General features: G+C 33.7%; 1 protein-coding gene across 8 annotated transcripts in view; it reads right to left on the reverse strand.

The window, feature by feature from the left end:
* NAV3 (neuron navigator 3) overlaps positions 1 to 24,699 on the reverse strand; it is a 657,172-nt gene that overhangs the window by 252,454 nt on the left and 380,019 nt on the right. For all 8 annotated transcript variants that reach the window (XM_030819929.1, XM_030819928.1, XM_003259582.3 and 5 more), the window contains exon 4: positions 248 to 320. In XM_030819929.1, the coding sequence (XP_030675789.1) occupies positions 248 to 320 (73 nt within the window). The remainder of the gene's footprint in view (positions 1 to 247; positions 321 to 24,699) is intronic.

Consider the following 24,699-nt stretch of genomic DNA (forward strand, 5'->3'; position numbering starts at 1 on the left):
TTGATTCACTCCTCTCCCATACAGTTGGTTATGAAAAGAACAGTTCGGCAAAATCCGGAAAACATTAAAATACTTAAAGCACTTACTAATAACCATTATGTTTATGTTTCAGTTGTCCTGAAGACTTCACCAATTTCCTTTATCATATAAAGGAGCCGTATACTCCAATGTTACATTTCTTACATTATAAAAAATAATTTGAAAATATTGATGCCATTTGTGACAATTCAGTCATTCTTTTTCTTACCTTCAGCAGATAGACCTTGAACATTTACCCCTCTGGCTGCTAGAAAACTAAGGCAGATATCAACATTTTCAATCTGCAACATGAAAAGCAGTGAAAAAGCAACTTAGAGGATTATATTTTAACAAATACATGTGCCAAAATGAAACCAGAAAGAACGATAAAGAATGGTTTACATTCATTTCATACTAGAAGTCTTAACCAGAGTTTAACTAGAATTATTTTGGCTAATTGCAGAATGAATATAAAGCTTTCATTGTCCAGCTGGTACTTACAAACAATTCATAAAGGCCTGATAAAGAATGGCATTCTTGCAGATTAGCAATCCACCTACTTAACATAAAACTGGATCTTGTATTTTGCAAATAAGTCCCAGTGAAAGCATCCATACAGACTGAGATTGTTGCATGTGTGAGTCTTAGAATGTTAGGATGTGGGTAATTTAGATTCAACCAGCAGTATTTGTTAAGTATGTCAAAAGATAGATACATGGAGACAAGTTTGATACAATATGAAAATCAAGCATATTTTCATCCTAAACCTAGCATATCCTTATTTTAAAAATTATATTTGTATTTCTAGAGGTGAATAATCTGCTGATTAAATAAAGGTATTGTCTTTGCTATTTTAAAAGGGTGATTCTCATGGCACTTTTTGTTTGTTTGTTTTTGTTTTTGATTTTGAGACAGAACATTGCTCCGTTACACAGGCTGGAGTGCAGTGGCGCGATTTTGGCTCACTGCAACCTCCCTCTCTCGGGTTCAAGCGATTCTCCGGCCTCATTCTCCCAAGTAGCTGGGACTACAGGCTCCCGCCACCACGCCCAGCTAATTTTTTATATTTTTATAGAGAGGGATTTTGCCATGTTGGCCAGACTGGTCTCGAACTACTGACCTCAAGTGATCTACCCGCCTTGGCCTCCCAAAGTTTCAGGATTACAGGCGTGAGCCACCATGTCAGGGCCCATGGCTTTTAAATGATTGGTTTCAATATGATTACCAGTTTATAATCATTTAGGGTGAGAAGCAAAAAAATATAAAAAATAAAAAATTGAACATGACATTATATAGCAGTGACACAGCTAAGATTCGTAAGAGCATAGAAAGCTAAAAAGTTCCAATTCTTTGTGATCCATCTCCCTGGATTTGGGGGTATTCTATAAATCTTTAGATTCTACAATAAGGAAGAGATTTAAAATTAATAACTTGGCAAGGTCCTATTGTCTGTCTTACTAAATTCTCATTGAAAGCTATGCATGAGGACGCACAGAGTTCTGCCAATGTCCTCCCTAGCTTAGCTTCATAGCAAGGTCAAAATGTCTCTTAAAGAAAATAAAAAGAAAAAAATAGATTCAAGAATCTATCCTTATAAAATAGAGAAACTATTTACGTTCCTTTAAAATAGTAATTTTGTACAAAATTGATAATATACAATGATATGCTTTTTGCTTAAAAATGACCACAGCCAAGATATACTCATTTATTTTGGGGAAAAAAATCTTTATATTAATTAACTTCAAAGTAAGTTTTACTGAAATTATTCTACTGAATAAATAATAGAGTTGAACATGCTGAATACAACATAATATAATAAATCTTATTGTTCTGCCGATCAGCATCTGAATATCCAATGAGGCAATACTGCTGAAACGTCTATTAATTCTTTCCTTTCTTTATATTTCATTCTGCTGCTAGCTATAAGATTATATAAGGAAGGAAAGGAGGAGGAACAATAACAAGAAATGAGGCAAATTCAATGTTCCCTATCCATCCACAGTATTCTTTTAAATGTATTTCTTTCAGACTCATTAAAATTAGTAAAAGAAAGATACCAAATAATTATTGTGGCCTAATATTAAGAAAGATAATGTGATGGAATGTTTTTAAACGTTTGCAAGAGCAGTCCTAAAGTTCTTGATTTCAATGCAATAATATGCCTTTTATAGAAAGAAGGAAGATTTCTGACCCAAATGTGATTTGCTACAAAATGTTAATAGGATATTATTACCTAAAGTTTAGTTACTCATATTATACATGAACAGGTTAGCTCACTGAAAATCCAGAAAAGGCTCATCGAGTTTGTAAGTTTGTAAGATAATTTTTTGTCTACCATTTAACCAGCATATAAAATAAACTGATTCCTAAATTGGGTGTTAGACACAATTCTCTCTCTCAACTTGCACCACAATCAGAAGGGGAATGTAAAAGAGAAGAAGAAGAAAAGGAGAAGGAGAAGGAAAGAAAGAAGAAGGAGAAAGAGGAGGAGGAGGGAAGAGGAGGGAGGAGGAGGAAGGGGGAGAAGGAGGAGGAAGGAGGAGGAGGAGCAGGAGGAGGAGAAGGAAGGAAGGAAGGAAGGAAAAAAGGAAGGAGGGAAGGAAGGAAGGGGAAGGAGAACAACAACAACAAATGATCCATAATACATTCTTTTTTATTTTCAGATCTGTTTATCAGGAGCATTCAACCATTTTTACTATTCTCTTATAGTCATTCATTATGAGGACCAGCAATTTAAGATAGTTAGTTATGTTCCTCATTATTGCCTGAGTAGCTAAGTAGCAGCAACAGAATAAGTACTTGAATACAGTTTCCAATATGACTATTAAAGGCTAGTTCATTAAAGCTCATTTATTTATTCAACAACATTTATTGTTAAAATTAACAATTTACCAAAATTTATTTTCTCACAATGTATCAGCATAATAAGCATGACTTTCAAGAAAATAATACCTTTTCCCCACTTAATTCTAGTCTTTCTATAAATTCAATCACATTTGTTATTACATACTAGGCTATATGTTTAATAGTAAAAAGAAGTGGTTTTAAGATATCTTGTTAAATGCCATTTATATGGTCACTTTCTCACCAGAGGCATACTTTAAGATAATTTGAGTGGATTTTTTAATGATAAAATAAAATTCTCTGGTTAATAATTTTATTTCAAGAAATTATGAAGATTTTATCATTCCTGTTTATAATATAGATTTCCCTTAAACATCTCTCAGTTATTATAAATAGACCTAGTACAAACACAGTTTTATTTGTTTTTTCCATATTTAATGTCAATTTTTTTAAAACTAGAAACCTCTCTAAAACTTTTTGGTAACTTACAAACAGATAAAAGTTATTTTACCATCAAATTGAGCCAAATAATTGTAATCTGTTTTATTTTCCTTCATTATTGTTTGAATCGGATATCAAACAAACTAACAAAATTCAAATCATATTTTAACACCAAAAATTTGGGTGAAATTTTAATTAGAATAATTTTATGTACCTTAATATTTTCTAAAATATCGACTGTGACTCACAGCAAGAAATAAATTGAATAACACAACCCAATATGCATATACATAATTATAATGGAGTCAAAGTTTCACGGAATAATACTTCACCTTACTAAATTCAGGTTACTGTGATGCTTCCTAGTGCACTGTACTGTCTTCTGTTTAATCTATTTAGATGTTGCTTAAAATCTACCAGATGGATTTCAGGGTCCATTAATGGATGGTAATCCACAATATGTAAAACACTGCCCTAAGAAGACCAGAGCATTGCCATGCCTACATTGCCTCTTTTCTGGTGGGGTTTGTGGCAGGTGGTATGCAGTAGGGGGCATATTCAAGTGTAGCAACAAGGTTAGTGAAGGGACAGTGAAGGTGATGAGAAATGGTCAGATTCCAGATGTTTTCTGAGAGAAATTGGTGGGAAGATATGGCTTTTGAGACAAAGAGAAGAGTCAAGAATAACTCCAAGTTTTTGGGCTTTAATCACAAGAAGGATGAAGTCTGTATCCACTGAGATGGAAAAGATCATGAATGGAAGTCGAAGTTTCTTTTTCGACATGTTGGCTGGTCCATCAAACATTCAAAAGGAGAGGGTTAGTAGGCGGTAGGACACACAATCTGGAGTTCAATTGAGAGGTTGGAGTGGAGATCTAAATTCAAAATTTTGGTGATGTGAATGAAGTCTTGAGGGTGGATTATCAACAAAAGTGTGTAAACATAAAAGAAGAGGAACAAACATTGAGCCTTAGGAGATTATCACTGGAAAGAAGAGGAGGAACCAACAGAGAAGAGTGAATAAAGCCACCGGGAAGTATGAGGAAAATCAGGAGAGGATGAGGCACAGAAAACCACCTGAAGAAAGCATTTTAAGCACAAGGGAAAGATGAGCTCTATCAAAAGCTGCTAACAAGTAATGTACGACAAGAGCTAAGAGTTGACTATTAGAATTAAATAAAATTCATGAAAGGTGCTCATAATAGTGCTTATCAAATAGCAAATGCTCAAATATCTAAATTAAATATTAAAGTATATGTCATAACATTATACACACATGAATTAAATATTAAAGTATACGTTACATATTACATGTGTGTGTGTGTTTGTATGGGTGTAATGTATACATAGAGGACCAGCCACAATGTAACCTTCATGATAGTTCTTTTTTATTTTGTCTACACTCTCTCTCCAGTCTACTTTAATCATATATATTACATATATGTAATATACATTGTTTATATTATATAACATATATTACATATATCATATTGCATGTATGTAATATATAATTTAATAATACATTGCATAATATATATTACATATATAGTAATATATATTCAAACATATATATTACAGATACATAATATATAATTTAAAAATATATATTACATATACAGTTATATATTATTAAAGTATATATTATTTATTTAATGTATTCCATATATGTCTTATACATGTAATATATACATATGTTATGTATATATACATCTATTACATGTATAAGACATATGTATACATGTAATATATTAAACATATTTATATTACATATATAATGTATTTATATTAATATATTTAATATATTACATATATGTATATGTGTAATATATACATATGTGTATATTTCATATATCATAGATATGTAATATATGACATACACTTTAATACTTTAATATATTATTACATATATAGTAATACATGTTATTAAAATATATATTATACATATTACATATGTGTCTTATACATGTAATATATACATATGTATATAGTAATGTATATTATTAAAGTATATATATTTAATATATTACATATATGTCTTGTACATGTAATAGATACATATATACATATATGTATATACATGTAACATATATATATATACATATATTACATGCATAAGACATAGGCATGTATACACATAATATATTAAGCATATTTATATTGAATATATAATATGTTCATATTAAATATTAATATCATATTTAATATATTACATATATGTGTGTGATATATACATATGTGTATATTACAAATACCATACATGTATGCATTTTTATTACATATATGTATTGTATATGTATATACTACATATGTATATATCATACATATGCATATATTACATACATGATACATATATGTATGATATATGTGATATATAGCATATACTTTATACATTACTATATAGGTAATAGTATAATCATATATGTAATGCTAATATGTATAAACATTGTTAAAGTATATATAATAGTATTTTACATACATTACATATGTGTTATATATTATAAGTAATATATGTTATGTGTTATTAAAGTCTATATCATATGTGTTACATATATATTACAGTATACATCATGATATATACTTTAATGTGTTATATGTGTATATATGTATTTATGTATATGTGTGTGTGTATATATATACACACACACACACACATACACACACACACACACACACACACACACACACACATATATATATATATATATGACTGGCCAGAATGTATAGTCTCTATTGATTCTTTTTAATTTTGGCTACTGCTCTCTCCCCAGTCTAAATGTATGACTTAGGTGATCTACAAACAATTGCTGAGGAAATAAATGAACTACAGGAAGGATAAAATAGTGTGTTCATGCTTGAAGCAGTCAAATAAAAAAGAGAAATAATTAAACTCTAATTGGAAATAATATTAGTAGTCAAATTCATTATGTCTCCTGAACACTGACCCTGATGAGATGACTTACTTCTATGGCATCCTAAGCCTCTCCTCTGATATATATAAACTCATCTCTGCTGGTGGGAGCTGACATCTCTCTTCTCACATTTACCCTCCTACCCCCGGGACCTCACACCATGGCCAGGCACAATCAATGCTTAATGCATTATTGTTGACTATCTGAATGAATTAATAAATTTAGACATAGCATCAGTTATAATCTGTAATAGCATTTGGCCTGCTATATGTCCAAAACTTAGGTTTTGGTCTTTTTTTTTTTTTTTTGTCGGGTCAGGGAGGAAAATACTACTCTGGGGTAGAAAAGATGTTGATGAGAATAGAAAACCAAAACCTGATCATAACAGGAAAATGAGTGGGAAATGGAAGTGCCAAGGGGTTAGTCAAGTTTTGAGCTTTCAGTTAACATTTAGAAAAGTCAATAGTCCATAAAAACTGAAATGATGTGTGGGGAAAACTTGTTACCATTATATTTTGAGACTAATAGAAATAAATGATTTCAAAAACATTCCATGATGGTGGGGCCCATAATAATCATTTTAGCTGATTTTTTCAATTTAAGAAATAAAAATTAAAAGCAGATAATATGCATAATTACTTAGAAGAGTCAGTTAAATTTTACATGTAAAACACTTAGCACAATACAATGTACATAGTAGGGATTCAATAACTCAAAACAACAAAAAATACCTATTGTTATTATAACAGTTTTTAATATTAATGGAGGGTAACAATGCTATAATGGTATAAATGATGCCATTTCACATCATAGCCTCTTTCACTTTTGGTATTACACAGAGTTTCCTGAGAATTATCTGTATCCCAGTAAACTCAGTTCCCAAATTTTTAATCTAGTATTTCTTAAACTCTACTACACTTAAGAATTAACTGAGGATCTTTTAAAACCATAGATGCCCAATTTACATTTACAAACTCATAAGTTTAATCAGAATGTAAGCAGATAGGAGCCAGTTTTCAGTATACATTACAAATCTGCAGGTGATTCCAATTTGTAGCAAAACTTGTAAATTACAACTTCCAACTATGTTCTTCAAAGAAAGTAACTGCAGATAATTTCAGTTTAATACCATGTCGTTGCAGGAATTGCACTGTTCACACTAGAGTAATACATTATGTTTTTCTTATTTGGACCATAATACTATATAATTCATGTGTTATTCCTGTGATATTAAAACATATATTCCTTTATAGCAGTAATACAAAGAAATTCATTATGCTTTCAACGGACACCACATTTCTCATTTGGCTCAGGTAACAGTCAAATCTCAGGACATTTGTAGCTTATGGACAGTCACTCTCAGGACATTTACTTGCCTATTATTATGTCAGGCACAATTGAATGTCAAGCACAATTTCCTGGGCCCTTCTTTTCTACTTGTGGTTTATCTTTTATTGGCATGGAACACCTACTTTCTCTTTTTCATGTTAAATTTAAGCATGGCTTGATAACTATAAAAATGTTGGCTGTGTAATGAAAATAAAATGAAAAGTTTCTGAGAGCTAGATCTAGTCATTATTTTCAGAAGTATCCAAATGCATGGATACATTGAGCCTTGAGGTTTTGGGATTTCATCAGAATACTTAATCTTATCATAATGCTCTAAAGAAAAACAGTTTTGTTACAGTAATTCTTCAAATGGACTGTTATTTCCTTTATTATAGAAACTAAACAAATGTAATAGAAATTGGTCCATATTTTTAGAATTGAGTAGTTTCGACCTGTATACTTAATATTAGCATCCTGTAACACTACCGTTGTTTCATGTTCTATCAAACAAACCATTTATTCACTCATCACACATTTATTAAACTTATTTTATGCCTGAAAATGTGCTCTGTGCTACAGAGATCAATTTCGAGGCACAGCTACTATTTTCATGTATTTTAAAGAGCACTGAATTATTTCAACTACTCACATAAAAAATGGAACAGAAATTTTTCAAGGCAGAATTTTTCTGATTGTCTATTTTCATAGTTGTATATTTATACTGACCCTTACATACTTGCTAAATATGAGCATGTCTGATTGCTAAATTATAAATTGGGTTTCAGATGAGAAAAGGAAGAATTTTCATCACCTTCATATATGAAAACTCAAGACACTTACCAGTGTATTTTTAACTACAATTATTTTTTTAAACCTGAGAGTTAACATGTGTTCTTGACATATCAACCATAGAGTGTGTATTAGAAACACTGATATTGGCAGGGCACGGTGGCTCACGCCTGTAATCCCAGCACTTAGGGAGGCCAAGGCGGGCAGACAACCTGAGGTAAGGAGTTCGAAACCAGCCTGGCCAACATGGCAAAGTCCGTCTCTACTTAAAATACAAAAATTAGCCAGACATGGTGGCAGGCTTCTATAATCCCAGCTACTCCAGGGAGGCTAAGGCATGAGAATCACTTGAACCTGTGAGGCAGAGGTTGCAGCAAGCCGAGATCACCCCACTACACTCCAGCCAGGGGGACAGAGCGAGACTCTGTCTCAAAAAAAAAAAAACAAAACTGATATTTATTCATTTCAGTGATGAATAAACTATTCTAAAAATGTAGTGCTTTTAATTAGCACAGCTCTTTATTGAATTCATACATTTTAAGCTGTGTTTTATTATGGCCAGCATTTTAGCATTTTTTAATGCAAATATAACCTGTTTCAGGACATGTAATTGGAAGCATCTATCACAATATCAACAAAGTAATATCTTATCTATTCATATTTTTTTACACTTACTTATAGATAATGAACATTACAGTTTGGTACTACATATCAAGACATGATTAATAACCTCCTTATAGTTTGTGATTAAATCTAAACCATGGCACAACACTTAACACTGAGTGATTAATTCATTCAGCAACTACGGACTGTTTATTATGGTCAAAGAGCTCTGCTCAATGGTGAAGGGATATAAAAATGAATGATAAGATCTTTGCCTTTGTGAGCTTGTAAAATAGCTGAGGAGACAGAAAAGATTCATAAATTGTCATAATGAAAGGCATAACATGATAAATTTCAAAGAGAATTATGAACAACTCTGTAGAGCAGCGAGGAGAATGGAATTATCAATTTCCACTACAGATACGGAGAAAGCTTCATAGAAGTGTCATTTAGACTTAAAAGCTAAGTTGGGCCTGGGTGTGGTGGCTCACGCCTGTAATCCCAGCAGTTTGGGAGGCTGAGGTGGGTGGATCACCTGCGGTCAGGAGTCTGAGACCAGCCTGGCCAACATGGTGAAAACCCGTCTCTACTAAAAATACAAAAATCAGCTGGGTGTGGTCGCATGTGCCTGTAATCCCAGCTATCCTGGAGGCTGAGGCAGGAGATTTGGCTTGAACCTGGGAGGAGGGGGTTGCAGTGAGCCGAGATCACGCAACTGCACTCCAGCCTGGGTGACAGAGTGAGACTCTGTCTCAAATAAATAAATAAATAAATAAAAAGCTAAATTGGATTTTATATAAGGTTAGACAAGCATCAGAAGGAGGAACAGGGCATACCAACCAGAGTAACTATAAGGAAAACTGTTCACAAGGATGCTTGAGAACTGATTGCTCCAGTCCTTACCTTGTGCAATTATGCTTATAGAGCTGACTTTGACCTTGGATTTAAAACACTGTGTTGCCCATTGGACTCAAACCCTGCTACAATGGAAAAAGTCAAATAATCATAAACCAGATGGCAGGTATAATACCTCAAAGATTTATTTCTCTCTCCATAAGAAATGTTTCCAAGTTAGGAAATGGCTAAAGTGCTAGATATTGCTGTTGCCAATCATACATAGAGAATGTCTAGACAAACATAAACCAATCCTAACTTTGGATATTTCGGGAAGGTAGATTCTTTTGTGACTTGTGCTATTTTTCATGAACTATGCTTCTCATTTTTCACATTAAACATGTAATACTAGCATCGTTACATAAATTAAATTAATAAATTTTCAATTAAAAAATAGATAAGATGTTTTAGTTTGAGCAAATGCCAATCCTAACATTGAATTCAAGTAATTACATAGAATTTATCCTAAGATTTTAACTAGACATAAATTTTTTCTGGAGAGTTAAAGTAAAATACAGTAATATTTTTGCTTTGGTTAAAATTCGTAGGATGCTTGTTTTCCTTCGTTCATTTAACAATTACTGGTTCATCGAGACATTTCCAAGCCCTAAATATATGTGGTTTTATAGGCAAGGGAGGTAAGTCAAATTTAATGCAGTAAATATTATGATCACGGAAACACAGACTCCTAGAAAAGAATGCAGAAGAGTCTATTTCTTTTTTCTTTCTTTTCTTTTCTTTTTTCGAGACAGGGTTTTACTCCCATTGCCCAGGCTGGCGTGCAGTAGCACAATCTCGGCTCACTACAACCTCCACCTCCTGGGCTCAAACGATCCTCCTGCCTCAGCCTTCTGGGTAACTAGGACTACAGGTGTGCACCACCATGCCAGGTTAATTTGTATTTTTAGTAGAGATGTGGTTTCACCATATTGGCCAGGCTGGTCTTGGACTCCTGACCTCAAGTGATCTACCATTCTCGGCCTCTCAAAGTGCTGGGATTACAGGCGTGAGCCACTGCGGCTGTCCAGAAGGGTCTGTTTCTGACCAGAGGCCAAAAACACTAGGAAAGGAGAAAGTTATTAGTAACTAAGACCTACCTAACCTAGTAACAAAGATGTTATTTTCAAGTTGTCATTACTATACCAATTTATTATAAAAGTGTTGATCAGAGAACTGAATTGATATGCCTAAGGTCACTCAGAGCCCATGTTCCTAACCACATATTTTGCTCCTTTAAGGGAAGCCTGAGTTAGTCCCTGAGAGGTTAGGAAGAGTTTGCTGAAGGAAGGGATGTGGTACGAGGTGAACGCAGGAAGGAGCTATATGTGAACTGGTCATGGTTGAGAAACAGCATAGGTTGAGGGATCTTTAAGAGATCAGAATAGCCAGGAATGTTGAATTGACTCTCATTTAAATCTTTCTCCACAACTTCCCATTGTTTATCATTGTGAAACTGCTCAACAGGTTAGTAGCCTTCAAATCAGTTTGAAGAACATGGATAGAAGGCATCAGGCAGAAGGGGCTCCAGAGCACAAATCCTGAAATCTGGAGAAAGACAGTGGCGGGAGACAAGGCCACAGAAATAAGTAAGGGCTCAATGAGGAACATCCTCCATGCCTTGCTAAGGGTCAGGCTTGATCTTAAAGATCAGAGATCTAAACGTGTGCTTTAATCAAAAAAGGGAAATGATCAGTATTGCAATGAATACATCAATTTAAATGACCACACAGTACATACATAGATTTATTAACACATAGTAATAAAAATTTCACAAATCAATTTTTACTCATATCTGAAATACACTCCGATTTTTTAAAAATCCTATTTTAGTATATTTCATTTTTTAATTCAGTTGTAATACACTAACTCATAAGATACTATGTGAGCAATTTGCAGTTTTAAAAATCCTATCGTGCATGTAAAGAATGGAAGCAGGGAAAATGATTTGGAGCTTCTCTATGTTCTCCTCCACCACTCAACAACCAAGCACAGGAAGGAAGTTTACAGAGTCATAAGCAAGTATGCTATTTACTCCACATACAAAACCCTTTTCATCTTCACTGTAAGTTTTAGTAAAGTCGGTATTATTTTTCTTATTCACTAGAGGCTCAGAGAGAGAGCATAGTTTATATAAGCTTATACAATTAATGAGGAGCAGAGCCAGAACTAAAACTTAAACCTGTCTTTCTGCAATGAGCTTGCTCTTCTGCCTCATTATGCTTACTACCACTATAATTTAAACATTCTCACTAAGCTATTCTCAGCCTCTGACTCAGGCTTACTACACAACTGGCAGATGGCTAGGAAATAGTGCCAGGTACAAACGAAGTAGGGGCTCAATAAATATTTGGTTGAATGTAAGAATGAAAACTGTGTAGTGTAAAGGTAAAGACAGAAATGGGTATGCAAAAATCCACTTGTTCCACACATTTCATAAGTTTACAAGTTTAACTACTCGTATATTACTTCTCAAATATCCAATGCATTTTATATGCTGGTAGATTAACATACAGAATGGTTGATGTGGCCTCAAGCAAAAGAAAGAATGCAGGCATCCACCATAAGCAAGAAAAGGAAAGGAATGGATATCCCCTACAGCCTCTGGAAGACGTACAGTACTGCTGACATCTTGATTCCAGCCCAGTGATAGAGATTTCTGCCCTCCAGTACTGTGAGAAGTTAAATTTCTATTGTTTTAAGCCACCAAATTTGTGGTAATTTGTTACAGAAGCCACAGGAAACTAATACAAGGATCTACTCAGTAAAGCAGTAGAAATCTAAACTTCGGCAAGTCCAAAGCCGAGCAGGGATCATTGTGAGCATGCATAATTCCAGGCCTTTTCCTCTGGAATTGTGATTTGTTGAGTCTTAGTGCTGGGGGCAGAGAGGATGAGAGGTACAGTTTAATTAGTTACTCCAGTGTCATTGCAAAGCAACGCCTTGCAGGCTTTCCTTTCCCATCTCAAATGTGTTTGTGTTGCAGAATAGGGAGAGGAATAGGGGACAGTAATTGGGTTTTGCTCTTTGGTTTTTGTTTATTTGTTCAGTTGATCTGTGATTAGATACAAGGAGTACGTTTATTAATTAGGTCCTATGGTGTAATTAAAAATTTTGCAGTTAAATAAAACTGGATTTGCATCATGGTATTACAATTTACACATTGTAAGAAACTGAGAAGTTTCTAGGCATGTGTGGGTGTGTGTGTATGTATACACACACATATATCCACACCAGAAATGGAGAAGGGTATATTCAATTATTTATACGTATAGATACTCTTCCTGATATGGAGCTAAGCTGTATAAACACATGTATGCTAGAACAGAATTGTGTGTGTGTCTGTGACTAGCTGTATAGACATAGATATGGAAAGTTCCTGAGGATATAATCAGATAAAATCTTTTCTTCAAAACCCTACTATTCTTCTTTAACTTACTTGATAATTGGAGAATTATGAGCATCATTTAATATTTTGTATCAGTTATAGATGATATGAAATCTTCATTATAAGCTATAATTGGCAATAGTGTTATAAATATAATTTATTAAAAATTACATCAGTATTCATTGACCTGAAGATATAGTCTTTTGTTTTTTAATAAATTTCTGCTTTTAAGTTTGTTCCAGAAAACAAAACCAAACAAGGGAATTTATTGTTTTATTATAAAGTTATTAAACTCTTCTAAACCTAAAAACATGTATGTATATAAAGAGCTCAAGTTACATATAACAACTTATTATTTGCCAAATTCATAATTTTACCATAAAATTTATAAATCATTATTTGTCTCACAAGACCACTCCCTCTCCCAGTTTCATGAGAGTTTATATCCCTGCCACAGATAGAAGAAACAAGTGTAATATTGAAGAACAATTCTTATTTATATCGCAAGTTTGGGCATAGGGGAGGGAGAAGGAGAGGAGCCAAATAATTTTTTTTAGAAAGAGCAATCTCAATAAAAATCCAGGAAGTTATTTTGTGGATATCAACATACTAATTTTAAACTTTATATGAAGAGTCAAAAGACCTAAATTGCCAACAGAATATTGAAGAAGTACAAAATTGGAGGACTAACACAGCATAGCTTTATGACCTACATGAAGTAAGTCATGTAACCAAAACAGAAATCAAGACAGTGTGAGGTTGCTGAAAAAATGGGAAAATAATCAGTGGAACAGAATAGAGAGCCCAGAAGTAGACCCAGATTAATATAGTCAATTGATATCTGTCGAAGAAGCAAAGGCAATAAAATGAAGCAAAGATCACCTTTTCAACAAATAGTGCGAGATGAGCTGGGCATCTACATGCAACAAATATATAAATAAAAATAGACACAACACTAAAGACATGATGTATAAAATAAATAATTGATAAGCTGGACTTCATAAAAATTAAAAACTTCTGCCCTGTAAAGCACAGTGTCAAAAGAATGAGAAGACAAACCACAGACTAGCAGAAATATTTGCAGAAGACACAATCATCATCCAAAGTTTACAAAGAACTCTTAAAACTCAACAAGAAAACAACCTGTTTTTTTTTTTTTTAATTACACTTTAAGTTCTAGGGTACCTGTGCACAACGTGCAGGTCTGTTACATATGTATACATGTGCCATGTTGGTGTGCTGCACCCATTAACTCAACATTTACATGAGGTGTACCTCCTGATGCTATCCCGTCCCCCACCCTCTGCCCCATGACAGGCCCTGGTGTGTGATGTTCCCCTTCCTGTGTCCAAGTGTTCTCATTGTTCAATTCCCAACTACGAGTCAGAATATGTGGAGTTTGGTTTTTTGTCCTTGTGATAGTTTGCTCAGAATGATGGTTTCCAGCTTCATCCATGTCCCTACAAAGGACATGAACTCACCCTTTATTATGGCTGCATAGTATTCCATGGTGTATAGGTGCCACATTTTCTTAATCCAGTCTATCACTGATGGACATTTGAGTTGGTTCAAAGTCTTTGCTATTGTGAATAGTGCCGCAATGAACATACGTGTGCATGTGTCTTTATAGCAGCATGATTTATAATCCTTTGGGTATATACCAAGTAATAGGATGGCTGGGTCAAATGGTATTTCTAGTTCTAGATCTTTGAGCAACCGCCACACTGTCTTCCACAATGGTTGAACTAGTTTACAGTCCCACCAACAGTGTAAAACTGTTCCCATTTCTCCACATCCTCTCCAGCACCTTCTGTTTCCTGACTTTTTAATGCTCACCATTCTAATTGATGTGAGATGGTATCTCATTGTGTTTTTGATTTTCAATTCTCTGATGGACAGTGAGGATGAACATTTTTTCATGTGTCTGTTGGCTGCATAAATATCTTCTTTTGAGAAGTGTCTGCTCATATCCTTCGCCCACTTTTTGATGGGGTTGTTTTTTTCTTATAAATTTGCTTGAGTTCTTTGTAGATTCTGGATATTAGCCCTTTGTCAGATGAGTAGATTGGAAAAATTTTCTCCCATTCTGTAGGTTGCCTGTTCACTCTGATGGTAGTTTCTTTTGCTGTGCAGAAGCTCTTTAGTTTAATTAGATCCCATTTGCCAATTTTGGCTTTTGTTGCCATTGCTTTTGGTGTTTTAGACATGAAGTCCTTGCCCACGCCTATGTCCTGAATGGTATTGCCTAGGTTTTCTTCTAGGGTTTTTATGGTTTGAGGTCTAACATGTAAGTCTTTAATCCATCTTGAATTAATTTTTATATAAGGTGTAAGGAAGGGATCCAGTTTCAGCTTTCTACATATGGCTAGCCAGTTTTCCCAGCACAATTTATTAAATAGGGAATCCTTTCCCCATTTCTTGTTTTTGTCAGGTTTGTCAAAGATCACATGGCTGTAGATGTGTGGTATTATTTCTGAGGGCTCTGTTCTGTTCCATTGGTCTATATCTCTGTTTTGGTACCAGTACCATGCTGTTTTGGTTACTGTAGCCTTGTAGTATAGTTTGTAATCAGGTAGCGTGATGCCTCCAGCTTTGTTCTTTTGGCTTAGGATTGTCTTGGCAATGCAGGCCCTTTTTTGGTTCCATATGAACTTTAAAGTAGTTATTTCCAATTCTGTGAAGAAAGTCATTGGTAGCTTGATAGGGATGGCATTGAATCTGGTTTTTAAAACTGGGGTCAAAGACCTTAACAGACACCTCACCAAAACAGATATACTGAAGACATATAAGCGTATGAAAAGATGCATATTTCCACATCATATGTCATCAGGGGAATTCAAATTATAGTTACAATGAGATGCCACTACAAACTATTAGGATGGCCAAAATCCAGAACATTGACAAAACCAAATGCTAGTGAGGATGTGGAGCAGCAGGAATTCTCACGCATTTCTGGTGGGAATGCAAAATAAAACACTTTGGAAGACAGTTTGGTGGTTTCTTACAAAACTAAACAAATGTCATATGATCCATCAATTACACTTATTAGTATTTACCCAAAAGAGTTGAAAACTTAAGTTCACACAAGAATCTACCCACGGAATTGTATAGCAGTTTTCTTCATAACTGCCAAAACTTGGAAGCAACTAAGATGTTCTTCAGTAGCTGAATGGATAAACTGTGGTACATTCAGACAATGGAATACTATTCAGCACTTAAAAGAAATGAGCCATCAAGCCATGAAAAGACATGTAGGAACCTTAAATCCACATTACTAAGTGAAAGAAACCAACCTGAAAAGTCTACATGCTGTATGACTCCAACAATATAACATTATAGAAAAGGCAAAACCACAGGGACAGTAAAACAATCACTGGTTCCCAGGGGTTGGAGCACAGAGGATGTGTAGGGCAGTAAAACTTCTCTGTATAATACTATAATGGTAACACAAGTCATTATATATTTGTCCAATGTACAATACCAAGAGTAAACTTTAATGTGAATCATGGATTCTGGGTGATGCTAATGTTTCAATATATGTTTATTAATTATAACAAATATACTACTCTGTTGCGTGATGATGATATTGGGGGAGGCTATGCATGTGTGAGGGAAAGGGGTAGATAGGAAATCTGTACTTTTCTCTCAATTTTGCTGTGAACTTAAATTTGCTATAAAAAAGTAGTTTAAAAAAAATAAAAAAGGGGAGGAAGTGGAGGAGGAGGAGAAGGAAAAAAACAGCTGAAGATCCAAAGACCTGAATTCCAGACCTTATTTTGTTAAATTTATTTGTTAATAAATCTAAAGATAATTTGGCCTAGACTAAATAAACATGAGTCCAAATCGTAATTTTTCCACTTTACTAAATAAAGGACACAGATCGCCTCAGTGAGACACAGTTCCATTATAGGTTTGCCGTGATGGCTAAATGAAAAGTATAAGCAAAACATCTAGCACAGCACTAGGTATATACCATTGATGTTCAATAAGTAAGTGATAACGACATCATTGAACTATCAGATCTTTCTCTAAAGTTGTATGTTTCTATGTAATGATTTCCCAGTATTTCTTGTTATGTTTGAAACATGGCTAATACAAGTCAGGTGTGAAATATGATTTTTCAGAGTGTAACAAGGAATGTCAATATATTTTCTGTGTCTATCCACACAACTCAGTTTTTAACTGAATTCGTATTAAAATAATTTAAATATAATTTCATGAAGCAACTAGCTTTGGCATATCTACTACATTTCAAAATACTTATCTGATCAAAGATAAATTTTGCATATGATTGCACTGAGGTTAAGTGAACAAGATTTTCCCTATTTTATTTACTCTTTTTTTCTTATTATTGAAATAATTGTAAATATATAAACTATCACAGATTTTTTCAGATAGGAGTATTACAATTCATATTGAAAATGGCCACATATCTTAATATTTTGTTTCCTAAACTAAGATTGTTAAAATTGTCCTACTGTTAAATGTTTTTCCACTGATTCTTGTAAGTGATAATTTTATTAATTTTGGCAGTGGTGGGGGGCAATTGAAAAAGAAGGAGCAATAAGTTCCTTAACAACACCAACTATTAAATGTAAAAAGCTAAAATTAAAAAAAAAAAAAAAAAAAAAAAAAAAAAAATAGGGGGGGGGGGGGGGGGGGGGGGGGGGGGGGGGGGGGGGGAGCTAAAAAAAAAAAAAAAAAAAAAAAAAATTATAAAAGGATTCTTATGAACTATGTCTTCAAATACAATGATTGTATTTTGTGTTTACAGTAATACTGGGCTGCCAATAAAAAACAATTTGTAGCATTTTAAGTACAAAAAAATCAGGATAAAAATATGCCGATTATTTATTAAAGTGGGCAATATTCAAAGATATAGTAGAAATATCAACTACATTTTGCAATAGTTACATATGCATATATAAATTTTAATGTCCTTAAAAATTGTTTCTTCTCTTCAAAAACAAAGAAAAAATCTGTAATTCAAACCGTTACTTTATTCCAATTTCTATTTATCATATTGATTACACAAACAAGTATAAATATTGACAACAATAAGAACAACATTTAAGCTATTTATTCTTTAAAGTTAATGCAACAAGGAGTTCTTGTATTTTTAACTTTTATTTAATTTCTAAATGGCAGACCAAAGAATTCCCACAACGAAATGATTTCACGTTGCTGTTTTTCTTTGTAAATTAGACTTACTAAAACTGAAGAGAAATCATCATCTTTGGCATTTTTTTTTAAATCAAGGTAGCAAATCAGAGTTCCAATTGACTTTAGAGTTTATCTGTCCAATTTCCTCATTGCAGAAATCAGCAGAGGCCTTGAGAATTTACTGAATGCCTTTTCCTGGGTCATATACACAAAATTAGAATTCCAGTTACCTTTGTCCTTTCAACAAAACACACTGCCTCTTAATGCCTCCATGTTATGTCAATTACTTCATTTGAACTTGACTAGTGTGTGGAGCAACCTCTAGAGATAGACAGATTTAAAAATCATTTAAGTGATATTCTAATAACTTAAATATAAATTCCCTGATACTAGTAGTTTATACATATTTTTGCAAAGTTTGAATCTGTATAAAAATAATGAAATCATTAAGAAAAATACAAAGTAAAGATTTTCATTTAGTATTTCTTTATAGATCAGAACTCTATTTGTAGTAAAGCATTTGTCTTCATTAAGCTATCTTTTTCTAGCCATTCCAGAAGATGAATATTTTCAAAGTCAAGGGATCATGTGACTGGACTAACTTAGCAATATTCCACTCCTCTGAGTCATAGTGCTACAATTTTGCAGTGTGCCATATATAAGATTTTATTAAACCTTTAAGAGCATTCCAGTATTTTATCTCTTCCCTATTTGGTTAAGAACCTCATCTTCTTATCTTACCTAAAAAAAAAAAAAAAAAAAAAAAAAAAGAAATCCTTTAAAGGAAGAGTGATTACAAGCAGTAGCTGAAAAAAATAAAACTTTAAAGGACAGGCTACTGATAAAAGCATGGGCTTTTCTTTACTATTAAGAACAGTTTCACTTTCCAGATAAATATAAACAATAGAAATAGGATCAAGAAGTTTCTATCCCAAATGGGATAAAGATGTGAATTCCATAACAGTAATGATGCTGGGAGCCATAACCCTATGGGACATGGAATCAGATAGGCAGGAAAGACTTAAATCTAATGTTCCAGCTACTAGGAGTTAAAAAGGAATAAGAAGCCAAAAATATTCATATCAGCAAACTGTAAACAACATATATGTTATACTAAAAACTTAGGTTGAAGGTTGTGGCTGGAAAACAATTGAGCTATTACAACAAAATAGAGCCAAGAAAGAGGAAGGACAAGCTGTGAAACACATTTGCCAGATCCTTAGCTGTCTTACATAGTCTAATACTTGGTTTGTAACTATTTCACATAATCAGATGTCCTCATTCTTCTGTGCATTTTTGAAGATCCTTAAATATAATGGTCTATTTAAAAAAATTTTTTAAATGTCTTTGAAACAACTTTTACCCTACGTGTCTAACATTTTTGTCTAAGAAACTTGCACTTGTGTCTCTGCATTCTAAGTAAATGTTGGACATATTTTTGCTATTTTTAATTTGCTGGGCATTTGGGACATTCCTGGTATTTATAGTTTACTAATTTATTTCCTCATGTAAGCTCACCAAAGTTGGGACATGCAGTATATATTTTGAATCCTGATGCCGCCCACCTAGGAATTACTCAACAGGTGCCATCCACATTAGTAACTTCATCTTTGGATAAGGTTAAATTTAGTGTTGACTAAGCTCCAACAAACTAAGTTCTGTTTTCCAGGACCAGTTTAGTCTCAAGCTCATCAAAGAAAAATAGTCATGACTTTGAAACTCAAGATAAATATGAACCACAATATCTCAGTAATTATACTAATAAAGTGCTAAAAGGACAAATTCATATTTTTCTTAAATATGTGCTCTTTGACTATGCTATTCAAAAGAATTATTGTTGGGATTATATATACCTGTATTATATACATACACACACATACACATATTATATAGAGAGAGTTAAATTTTCTTCATAAGGTGCACATGCACGCGCGCACACACACACATATATATACACACACATACATGTATATATATAGCAATATTCCACTCCTCTGAGTCATAGTGCTATAATTATATATATGTATATATATGTACATATATGTGAATATATACACCATATATATATATATATATGGTGAATTTTTCTTTATTATAAGGTATCCATGGCCAGGTGTGGTGGCTCATGCCTGTAATCCTGGTACTTTGGGAGGCCGAGATGGGTGGATCACCTGAGGTCAGGAGTTTGAGACCAGCCTGGCCAACATGGCAAAACCCGTCTCTACTAAAAATTTAAAAAATTAAAAAAAATTAGCCAGGCGTGCTGGTGGGCACCTGTAATCCCAGCTACTCGGGAGGCTGAGGCAGGGAGAATTGCTTGAATCAGGGAGGCAGAGGTTGCAGTGAGTCAAGATCACACCATTGTACTCCAGCTTGGGCGACAGAATGAGACTCCGTCTCAAAAAATAATAATAATAATAAATAAATAAAGTAACCATTAAACCATTAGAAAATCACATGAAAAGAAAGCACATTAATATTATCTAAAATTCTGAAGTTGTTATATTAATTTAAATTCCTGTAGTTTCTATTTAATATACTTTCTTTTCTACTTTGAAATTATTGAGTATACTTGATGTACACAAAATAATACATATAACACTTATGTAAGTTGTAAAAGCAGAATAATATAGTGCATTATACCCCACAGAACTAGAAACCTTCAAATAACTTGCCTCTATTTATGTGTTTCTTCCCTGTTCCGGCCACAATCCCTTCAGTGGTAGCTACTATGTAGAGATTTGTGTTTATACAAATATGTTACATACATACTTTTTTCAGTTATCAGTATCTTCACCCCATCATAACCTTTTATGACATGATACAGAAACAAATGTATCCCTATTGTTTTCCAATATCAAATCTTCCACACAGACTAAAATTTCCTCCTCTTCTACTTCCTTTAGGACTTGGTATAGTTACTTAACACTTCATTCCTCTGAACCCTTTCCTTTCCCTCTACTGCTTCCTCCTTCTCTGCTTTCTCCCCCCCTTGCAAAAACTCCCCTCAACTCTATCTTCTTAAGCTATTTATTTTTTTTCTTCTCTAACAGTGTCTTAACAGGACACTCTTAGAAAAACTATTCATGACTCAATGGATATCGGCACTTCTTAGTTACTTCTTAACACGTTATCACTCTACAGAAGATGTTCACATACAGGTAATCAATGCCTATCCAATTACCAAAAATAAATACCACATTCCAGTATACCAGCTATTTAGCTGCATAACATTTGACAGCATGTTACACATTCTGCTCATCTTACTTTGCCCTGACTTGCTGGGGTAGTCCACATATTAGAGCTTCAGCTACTGCATCTTCCCTAAGGATTAGCAGTCCACATCTGTGATTCTGTTCCTCAACGATAGTCTCACTCTGTCAACATTCTTTCCCTTTCCCGACTCCTATACCTCTATCACATAAATATTTATATTTCCTAGAGTGAAAAACCTCAGGTTTCTTCTCCTGTGGCTTTATGCAGACCTCCTGTAAGATTCCATTCTTGTCCATGGTTTCAAATAGTACCTCTTTTTTCAGTATATTCTAACCAATATTATTTTCTGACCTTCAGAAACACATGTTTAATAGCCTTAAGTTTCCTCCAAATTGATGTTTTAATAGATACATCAAGTTCTACATGTTAAAATATGAATTCATCACCTTCCCCCCCACACACCTTTTTAAGAAATTTTTTTCTGCTTCTATAATAATCATCTTGTTTAATGGTAATTACTTACCCATTCAGGCTAAAAAATTGGGGCCATTTTAAGCTCCCTGCACTCTCCATTGCCCACATTCAACTGGACACCAACACTTACTTACTTTATAATCCCCATAAAGCATCTAGGGTGATCTTTAAAAATATTTATATTGGATCATACCACAGCCCAGCTTTAAAAGTCTTCCAAAGTCTCCCTGAGTTAGAATACCATACCAACTCCTTACTTTGGCCCTACGCTTTCAGGCTTCCTTGTTCCCTTCAAACAACTCTCCTTGTGCCTAATCCACAGTGCTCTTCTATTTGTTTGTGGAATGCACCAAACTTACTCCATTCTCAGTCCTTTTTGTTCTCACCTATGTAACTGTTGCTGTTATTTATCTAAACATTTGCTCCTCCAATTCTCAAGTGTAGTTCATTCAAATGTTGTTATACCTTGTACTCAGTGCTCAGTAAATATTGATTACACGTGAATTACCTGGCTACTATGGAAATTTATCAATACATTGTAGATTCATACAACAAAAGGGATCTTCTATTCTTAAAGGCTTAAAATGATTCAATAAAGGGTAGCAAGTTTAACATTTAAATAAAAACAATTTGTGATTAAAAATAGTAGCAGACCTAATTTTACTTTATCTTTTGTTATTAAGCACCAACAGCAACCAAAGGCCACAAGAGACCAGGTATACAAAAAGAGGTGGCCAAAGTAGTCCTGTGAGCAAGTATACCACTCACTCTTACTAATGTAGCACCTCCCAGTGTTATGCAATCAAGGAACAGGCAGCATCCTGTTTGGAGTAGATACATGAAATTCATAAGCCTAGTCATGCTATCATAATTATATTTCCTTTTCATTCTTGTCTCAATTAAAGTCTGGAATTTGTATTCACTAATAGTTCTTACACAAATTCTTAAGAACACAGGCAAAAATAATTCAACCAAAAACAGTTACATTTATTTCATATGTATTTTTCTGAATCAAGATATTGAAGGCATGCCAACTTCAGATTCAAAATTCAACCACATCTTAAAGAAATGAGGATCTAAGTCATTCTTAGTCAATATTTGATATGATTCCAACTAATGCTTTTTGGCTGAATAAACTACCTTTTTGATGGCATTTGCATTTCTCAGACTTTGGCCTTTCTATTTTGTTTTAATCAGAAGTGGAAATATCAACATAACTTGCATAATATCTGTAACATGATATTTTGCAGTTAACAGGAATAAGAAGTAATAAAAAAATTAACAGAGTCTGAAACTCAAGAAAATCTTTTCACAGATCTGTAGACTCTCTAGGAACAGCTGTTTCAGATAAATAGGTAAAAACAGCACCTCTATTAACCATTGTTATGAGCTTTGGAAATTTTTTTTCCATCACTGAGTATAAGCTTCCCTGTTTATTGAATTCTCTGTAATACCAGAATCAAATTGGAATGGTAGCCAAGTAGGTGAGAGTTTCTAGACTTAAAATGTTTAATATTATTCAACACCTCTTCATTGGTAAAAATAATGAAATCAAAAGCAACCATGTTGGGTTTAAGAAACATAATTATGGTTTCAGGGGACTGTTGAGCTTTTTAATTGAAAGCCTTAAAAATCTTTTAACAGGTGTTAATCCATGCATGTGTCCTTTACAAAGTTTGTAGCAATACTATTCTGCATTGCATAATAACATACGTATCTCATTGTCACATTCTAATTAAGATTCATTTTACAGATGAGAAAGCTGAGGCTCAAAGAAGTTACATATTTTTCTCAACATCACACAGCTTATTACTGTATCAGGGTCTAAATGTCTTCTGATTTGGCTTGTTCACAGTAAAACCTCAGAAAACAACTGTAATTAATTCCCACAGAGTCACTTAGAGTAATCAGATCAGGAAGTTTCCTTAAAACCGAAGGATTGTATAGAAATCCTTTCTTTTACAGTGATTTTTTTCACAACCATATACACAGAGTTCATGACATTATAATAGGTCCTGGAAGTAATTATTTTTTATTTATTTATTTTATTGTTTCATTTGATTATTTTATTTATTTATTTATTTATTTGAGACGGAGTTTTGCTCTTATTGCCCAGGCTGGAGTGCAATGGCATGATCCTGGCTCACCATAACCTAGGCCTCCCTGGTTCAAGCGATTCTCCCGCCTCAGCCTCCCGAGTAGCTGGGATTATAGGCATGCGCCACCACACCTGGCTAATTTTGTAATTTTAGTAGAGACAGGGTTTCTCCATGTTGGTCAGGCTGGTCTCGAACTCCCGACCTCAGGTCATCCACCCACCTTGGCATCCCAAAATGCTGGGATTACAGGTGTGAGCCACCACATCTGACCAATTATTTTAAAAATAGACATGACAGTTAATCACTTTTAAAAATAAATTATGTTTATTATTTTGGATTTCAGTTTTCTGACATTAAGTAAAGTAGGTCAGTAGATTTTAAAAGTTTATAGATTTTTTTATTCTTCCAAGTTTCTGACAACTAAGAACTCATTAAATTCATTTAAAATGCCTATTCTGTGCTGAAGAGTTTTGGAGAAAGCTTCATCTTGTGGATTTTGGCTGTCATTCCTGATTATATCTGCTTGATGTAACTTT

Source organism: Nomascus leucogenys, chromosome 10 (genome assembly GCF_006542625.1).
Source record: "Nomascus leucogenys isolate Asia chromosome 10, Asia_NLE_v1, whole genome shotgun sequence".
In the NCBI taxonomy this organism is placed as follows: domain Eukaryota; kingdom Metazoa; phylum Chordata; class Mammalia; order Primates; family Hylobatidae; genus Nomascus; species Nomascus leucogenys.